Consider the following 8,075-nt stretch of genomic DNA (forward strand, 5'->3'; position numbering starts at 1 on the left):
ATTTATACAGTCAAAGTCTGTGGCTTGTAGCCCACCATCTACATCATCTATATCACTACAGTCAGATAATGGTACATCTTTTCCAGATGTAATCAAAGTTTAATGTCTTGATGGTTTTGGTAGCTTTGTTGGGGATAGACAGAGAGCAGGCTGGGTAAATACACCTGGAAAGGCTTTTGGTTTTGGTTATAAATGCGATTAAACAGAGAAAGATCTGTATTTAACCATCTGTCTAATCTTGATTTACATTCATCCATTTTGTTCCATTTTAAACTTATACCACCTTAAAAATCACAAGACCACAGGACTGGACCACCTTCAAAAACTATATAACTCTGTTAAACATACTAATACCACCTTAAAACCATGTAACTGTCTTAAACAAACTAATACCACCTTAAAAACATATCAAACATACTAATACCACCTTAGAAAATACATAACTGTCTTAAACTTAAATACCACCTTAAAAGCACTTAACCAGCGACAAACATTAAACCACTTTTGACGCTTAAAACCCTTTAAAACATGTTGGAGGTCCAACACGGATGCTGGTGATCAGGTCTGGCTCACAGTCAGAGATGTTGGACGGGGTTCAAGTCTGGCTCTCCCTCCTACACAGAACACAGAGACACTGAGGAACCAGGCCAGAACCCAAAGCCAGGATAAAGAGGTTCAGTGAATGTGGTGTTGAAGGTGTGGAGGTGGATCAGTGTGTCAGAGGAGACTCTGAAGCCAGGATAAAGAGGTTCAGTGAATGTGGTGTTGAAGGTGTGGATGTGGATCAGTGTGTCAGAGGAGACTCTGAAGAAGGACAGAGAGCCAGCAGGACAGTCCACATACACTGCTACTCTGGAGGAGGAGGAGGAGATGGGTATTGTTACGTTATTGTGCCTGACAGAGTAACCATGAACATTGGAGCACTATGGTTACATGGACGCTGTTTGACTCTGTCGTACCTCAAGGACAGTACTAAGGATAACATGACTATTGAAAACTATTGAAAGTAAATGCAATGTTTAAAAAAAAAAAAATAATAATCAAGTTGCACAATATCATATCGAAAATGTCACAGACAGTGTGCAATAATATGCTTATTTTGTGGAGAGCTGCGTCCTTTGGCTGTGTGGTTTTCTTTGTTTTGATTCAGAGCTGCTGAAACGTCTGTATAATGATCACGTTTCATCGGCCAGTTGCCCTGTTGAGTGTGAGAGCGTGGCTCCACTACTATGACCACATGCTATGGAGCGTATCATGTGACGAGTCGCCAATGAGCTGATTGGAATGGATTTGAGGAAGCAGCAGGGTGGAAGTCAAGGGTGTAGCTACAACAGGAACGGAGTTTAATTTATTGTTATTCCTCAAGTGGAATGGATTTGACTGACGGCGCTCTGACACGTGAACAGACAGTAAAAGTGATCTGTTCCAATATCATTGGTCCAAATAAAAAAGTGGGTGGGTCTTGTTTTTTGATACTGGATGATGGCTGTGTAGAAGTGGATCAGCAGCTCCTTAGGCAGGTTGAGCTTCCTGAGCCTGCGCAGGAAGTACTGGGCCTTCTTGATGATGGTGTCAGTGTTGGGCTCCCACTTCAGGAACTGGGATATAGTGGATCCCAGAAACCTGAAGGATTCCACAGCAGACACAGGGCTGTTGAGTATGGTGATGGGGGGCAGAGTGGCTGGGCTCCTCCTGAAGTCCACGGTCATCTCCACAGTTTTAATCGTGTTAAGCTCCAGGTTGTTCTGACCGCACCATGTGTGACAGTGGGGATGGTGTTCTTAGAGCTGAAGGCTTCTCCTTGTTTACGCCAAACGAAGGCTACATCATTGTGGCCAAACAATTCAATTTTTCATCTGACCATAAAACAGAAGACCAGAAGTCGTCTTCTTTGTCCAGATGAGCATTTGCAAAGGCCAAGCGGGCTTTTGTGTGCTTTATCTGGAGAAGTGGTGTCCTCCTTGGTCTGCGTCCGTTGAACCCAGCGGTGTGCAGTGTCCGTTGGACTGTCGGCCTTGAGATGTTGCCACCAGCAGAGCCCAGATTCATCAGGATGGCCCTGGTGGTGATCCTTGGAGTTGATTAAGACAGCTGTTCCCAGTGACTCAGGGTGATTAGGATGCTTTAGAACAGTTTGGACTATTTTGATTGGCATAGATCTTTGGATTTTCCCACAGACCGTGACAGTTTACAAAGGCTATGAATAATCTTGGACATGCCACTTTTTGTTCAAATGTAATTAAAAGGTGAGTAATAATTTTTTCCACAATGATGCCTCTTGTACATCGTCTTATTTTCTTCTGGGAGACGCCTGAGTCATTTCTAATCAAGAAACAACTTGCTGGTTGAATAAAAGTAACTAAGTCAGAATTTGCCAGGGGTATGAATCATTTCAGGCTTGACTGTGTATTGGACATTTAACTCCTGATGAACCTCTGCGTATTTTGAGGTCTTTCGGGTCTTTTGTCTCTCCCTGTGTCCAGAATAAGAACTAAAGGTGACAGAGCTATTGTTGTCAGGGCCCCGAGGCTCTGGAACGACCTACCTGAGGAAAATCGTAAAATATATCCGAGTTGCCTGTTTATTTTATTGTTTTTATTCTCATTTAATTTTCCTCCTTTCTATCCTGTGTAGTTTAACAGCTATCTCCCCATGCTGATAAACTCAAATTCATCCCCAGCACATCTCCATTAACTATAGTGTATTTCTGTTTGCCTTTCTATGATTGATTATGTATAGTGTATATTATCTGCTTTGTAGCAGAAGGAAGTCAGAAAGCACATGTCTCTTAACCCCGTTGTAATATGACATACCTTCGACCTTCTTCTACCTTCTGCTGGTTGTTGCTACTCGGGTCCAGCTCTCTCAGAGAAGAGGACAGAGCTTCACAGCTTCTCTCTGAGAGGTTACTGACACTCACTCTGGAGAGGAAATAATAAACAAGGAGACAAATAACATTTGTTATTTTGGTGATACAGTACTATAGTGAGGCTATTTTGAAATGCGATGGGGAGTAAATTAGCCTAGCCTATTTATACTTTTTCTTACAAACTTTTCATTAAGTCACTGCTTCTCCTGACAGAACACCACAGTTGAATTTCAACGTGTTCTCAGTCCCAACTGGTCACGTATGGACGCTTAGTAAAGTTATAATATCGTTCTAAGCCACGGTCAACTTAGCAAAAATAAACAACATTGCGATACATCACCATTTTCAAATTTAGACAACAAGAATAATTGGTGAGGGTTAGGAAAAGATCATGGTTTGGGTTAAAATAAATACGTTACATGTGTCAGTTAACTTGCTAAAGTTAAGTAACTTGCACAACTTACCCATCATACGTCACTTAATTAAAAAACATTTAATGTTGACTATCTGTTTCACACAAGAAACAAACACCGGTCTCTGGGTTGAAAGCCTGATTTCTGACCCTCCATCCACCCCAACCACCTCCTTACTCAGTCTTTTCTGTTAAATATCATATACCTGCCTTTACTGTCTAAAACTGACGCTACAGGGCTTCCCCCAGTGCTTTGAACTGTGAGGCTAAGGGGCTCCCCAGTACGTTACAAACTGACGCCAACGGCTTTTAACCATGCGGTCATATGTATCCTCACTAATCTGCCCAACTTTTAAAACAGCAGAGATTTTTTATTTTTTTTTAATTTCATAATAGTCATTATGTAAGAAAATAATTTGTGTTTGAATTTCTGTCATTAATAAACATTTTGTTATGATAAAAAGAGCCAGAGAGCCAGAAATCCTCCCTGGAATGATGCTAACTGTCAGTAACACCATGCTGCTCCCCTTCTTCACTGGGACAGGGAGGCTACAGTTATGGGCAGACTGGGCTGCTGCTGACTCATCTGTTAGTCTGCTAAAAGGGGCGGGGACAATGATTTAATATGAATATCTTGCTAAACGTTTCCCTGCACTGATTAAATGTTGCTGAAATGTAGGCTAACACTAGTCTGTAGCTAGCTAGCTTGTTTCACTATTACTTTTATTATTAGGGCCTGAGCACGACCATGTGAGGTCCCTATTGAATTTGTAAAGATTATATATATATGTAGCAGACCTAAAAATTTTGGTTATGCATTTTAATAAATTTATGAAAATTGATACCCAATTATGAATTTTTAAGATTTATAAAATCATTTTATTTAATTTTATTTTATTCCTCGTTTCAGGGCACCACCGGAGTTGTTATAATCCTAGAGTCTCCGGACCTCTAGGTAGTTTTAAATAATTATACAATTATTACTAGTGATCAGTTAGTTAATAATCGCTCAATTATCTTAAATCAGTCAGTCAGTCTCATATCTAAAGGGTCAATTCTCTTGGCAGGAACTAGAAATAGGCAACACACACAGCTCTTGATTATATTACAGTGAATTTATTCTCTAACTAAGGTGATAAAAAGATGGTTGGATACAGGGAACATAAACATTACCAGAATTTAAACATAAACGATTGTGGGAAGCATTTGAATAATACGGCACAGAAGAGCTAATGAAAGTAAACTAATGCTGTGATTTTAGGAGTTAAGAGGGGAATATCTGATCACAGAACGTGTGTTAAGTCTTACTGCTTGTCGACAGCCTGCTTTTGGCCTGTTGGACGGGTCCCACGCTAGCTGCTGATCCTGGCTTTTTGCTAGGGATTCTCCGGGGTTCTCCGTGTCCTCCGTCTGGCAATTCGGCTGTTTTCAGGTTTCCTTCGTTGTAGCTGGCGAGACCACGTGGCTTGGTCTGACCTCGGTGAAGTTGGCTCGACGAAAAAAGCTTAAAATGGAACTTGGTCGTTCCTGAATTAGTCCAGTGTAACTTAATGGACTGATAACTTTAACAAACAAAAGAAATAAAGAAAATAAAACAAACTGAAGGCAGATCGATGTCGCGGCACTTCAGGCGTGTAGCTTCAGGCGAACAAAAGGCCTGTTTCGCTGGCCGAGTCTGGGCGTTGCCTGGCGAGGCACGCCGAACGCATGCCGAAGCGTCTGGCGAGCAGAGTGGAAGAGAGCCAATAGCAAAGAGAAGAGAAGCGCGAGATTGCGTGTCGCTCTTTTGTTGCCTGGGGCGTGGTTCCCCAGGGGGCGTCTCAGGTTTCCCATGGGACTGCCTTTCTAAACTTAATGTCTAAAATAAATCTATTTGCACGTATTATAATCAAATATTTTCCACAATCGAACCTCAATGGTCAGACGGTTGTACTGTTCTAGGCATTTGGTAACAGGAAACAATTGTCCCATTATTGGTCAGGATATTTATACATTTAACGGCATTTCCAACGAGGGCATGTAATACTTATTTCGTCCACTTGGGGGAGCTCAGGTTACATGGGGAAAGCTTGGATTAAATCAAAGATCCTTAGGAACTGGAAATATTGTTGATTCATCCTTAAATTCAAGCTGGCGATTAAGAGTATCGTAAAACATTCCTTTGTCATCATTTCTAAAGGAATTTTGTAGGAAAGTATTATGAACAAGCATTGATTACATTAGATGAAGGAGTGTCTTGCTGAAAATAAAAACACTGCACAAGTAACTTCTTTTCAGAACTAATATCAACAACAGATAGCAACAACAGTTAACATAACTACTCAAATAGAGGCAAACATAATCAGGTAACTAAAGATTTAATTAAACTCAATTAAATGCTTTGAGTCTTTGGAGACTGCAGTCCCTTTTACATTGAAAGTTCGGCTGTCCTGGATTATGTCACACTTGGGTGACACAAAGAGTATCCCTTAGATGTGGTAATAAAACAAAGAATAAGGTCAGTTGCCACAGAAACATGTGTGGGGGGGCCAGTTTTGATAGGCTGTTCAGGGAGATGCCAATGGCTGGTTCGTGTCCCTTTGTCAGTTTAACAGTCAGGCCCCGCGTTATCAGCTTCGGAATCAAAAAGGTGCCAGTTTTATGGTTGGGCTAGCACTTAGAGAAAGCAACTTTGACCCCTCCCCTTCTTCTCTGGGGAGGAGAAAGGAATTTAGAGTAGCTCCAAATTTATTCAAAGTAAAATGCACAAATCCACACCGTTGTTCACTATATATATATATATATATATATATATATATATATATTTTTTTTTTTTTTTTCTGCAAAGTAAGCTCCATTTTGGGGACCTGAGCATACTCGAAAACTCACCAAACTTTGCACACATGTCAGGACTGGTGAAAAATTTCGTATTTTATGGGTTTCACGCATGGGCGTGGCAAAATGACTCGACTGAAAAAATTAGCCCCTCGTTCACGTTCAACCTACATGCACGAAATTTTCTGGGGACATGTATCATATCAAGACGCACAAAAAAGCCTCAAGAACCCATACCCTAAACTCAACCGGAAGTTGGCCATTTTGAATTTTACGGCCATTTTTGGATGATTTACACACTTTGTACTTTAACGAACTCCTCCTAGGGATTTAGTCGGATCGACGTCAAATTTCTGCTGTGCCTTCTAAAGGCATTGAAGATGAAAATTTGTGCTATTTGCGAGTTTTCGTCAATGGGCGTGTCTGTGGCGTTGATGATTCGCCATGACACAGGAAGTTGTTGTAACTTCAGTGTACATGCTCACATCTGCACCAAACTGTACATGTAGGATGAGAGTCCCGCCCTGAACACATGTACATGCCGACATTCACCCACAGTCATAGCGCCACCTGCTGGCAACAGGAATTGACCTTTAACGAAGCAGCCCCCGCCGCATGTTTCACCTACATGTACGAATTTTCTGTGGTACGTGTATCATGTCCAGACGTACCAAAAAGCCTCTTGGAGCGATGGCCTAAAATCAACAGGAAGTTGGCCATTTTGAATTTTACAGTAAATTTTGGATGATTTACACACTCCGTACTTTAACGAACTCCTCCTAGGGATTTAGTCCGACCGACTTCAAATTTCTGCTGTGCCTTCTAAAGGCATTGAAGATGAAAAGTTGTGCTATCTGTGGCGTGGCGTCAAAGATCAACTCTTCGCCATGACACAGGAAGTTGTTGTAACTTCAGTGTACATGCTCACATCTGAACCAAACTTTACGTGCTTGATAACTCTCCCACCCCACAGACATCTACACGCCAATGCCGATTTATATTCATAGCGGCAAGTGCTATGTAGCTCCACATAGGGGACACAGGAAGTGACATATAACACCTTCATGCGGCGTCTGAACCGCGTAACAAATTCACAGCCGCACCGGCAGAGCTCCAGAATGTGCAAATCGGCTGGCTCACACCCGGACGTGCTACAAGTGCGTGAGATCTTTGTAGGCAAGAAGAATGATTTTAAATTCTATTCTGGATTTTACTGGAAGCCAATGCAAAGAAGCTAAAACAGGAGAAATATGATCTCTTTTCCTGGTTCCTGTCAGAACACGAGCTGCAGCATTCTGGATCAGCTGAAGAGTCTTAATGGACTTTTTCGAGCAGCCTGATAATAAGGAATTGCAGTAATCCAGCCTAGAAGTAACAAATGCATGGACTAGTTTTTCTGCATCATTTTTAGACAGGATGTTCCTGATTTTCGCAATATTACGTAGGTGAAAAAAGGCGGTCCTTAAAATTTGCTTAATGTGAGACTTAAACGACATGTCCTGATCAAAGATAACTCCAAGATTCCTCACAGTGGTGCTGGAGGCCAGGGCGATGCCATCAAGGGAAACTATATCTTTAGATAATGCGTCACGGAAGTGCTTAGGCCCCAGAACAATAACTTCGGTTTTATCTGAGTTTAACATTAGAAAATTACAGGTCTTTCAGGTTTTAACATCCTGAAGGCACATTTGAAGTTTAGCTAACTGATGAGTTTCATCTGGTTTGATCGATAGATATAACTGAGTATCATCTGCATAACAATGAAAGCTTATGGAATATTTCCTGATAATATTGCCTAAAGGAAGCATATATAAGGTGAAGAGAATTGGTCCGAGGACAGATCCTTGAGGAACTCCATGACTAACTTTGGCATGCATGGAGGACTCATCGTTAACATGTACAAACTGAAATCGATCTGATAAATAGGACTTAAACCAGCTTAGAGCGGTTCCTTTAATGCCAATGAAATGTTCCAGTCTC

General features: G+C 41.4%; 3 protein-coding genes across 3 annotated transcripts in view; 1 reads left to right on the top strand and 2 right to left on the bottom strand.

Annotated features, from left to right (window-relative positions):
* LOC123971238 (NLR family CARD domain-containing protein 3-like) overlaps positions 1-8,075 on the top strand; it is a 427,855-nt gene that overhangs the window by 205,972 nt on the left and 213,808 nt on the right. The gene's annotated exons all lie outside the window — the stretch shown is intronic.
* LOC123971220 (NACHT, LRR and PYD domains-containing protein 12-like) overlaps positions 1-8,075 on the bottom strand; it is a 524,333-nt gene that overhangs the window by 68,939 nt on the left and 447,319 nt on the right. The gene's annotated exons all lie outside the window — the stretch shown is intronic.
* The window catches only part of LOC123972092 (stonustoxin subunit alpha-like), a 31,032-nt gene that overhangs the window by 6,318 nt on the left and 16,639 nt on the right, over positions 1-8,075 (bottom strand). The window contains exon 6 of the mRNA XM_046051328.1: positions 2,814-2,921. Coding sequence (XP_045907284.1) covers positions 2,814-2,921 — 108 coding nt within the window. The remainder of the gene's footprint in view (positions 1-2,813; positions 2,922-8,075) is intronic.

Source organism: Micropterus dolomieu, linkage group LG01, assembly GCF_021292245.1.
Source record: "Micropterus dolomieu isolate WLL.071019.BEF.003 ecotype Adirondacks linkage group LG01, ASM2129224v1, whole genome shotgun sequence".
NCBI lineage: Eukaryota > Metazoa > Chordata > Actinopteri > Centrarchiformes > Centrarchidae > Micropterus > Micropterus dolomieu.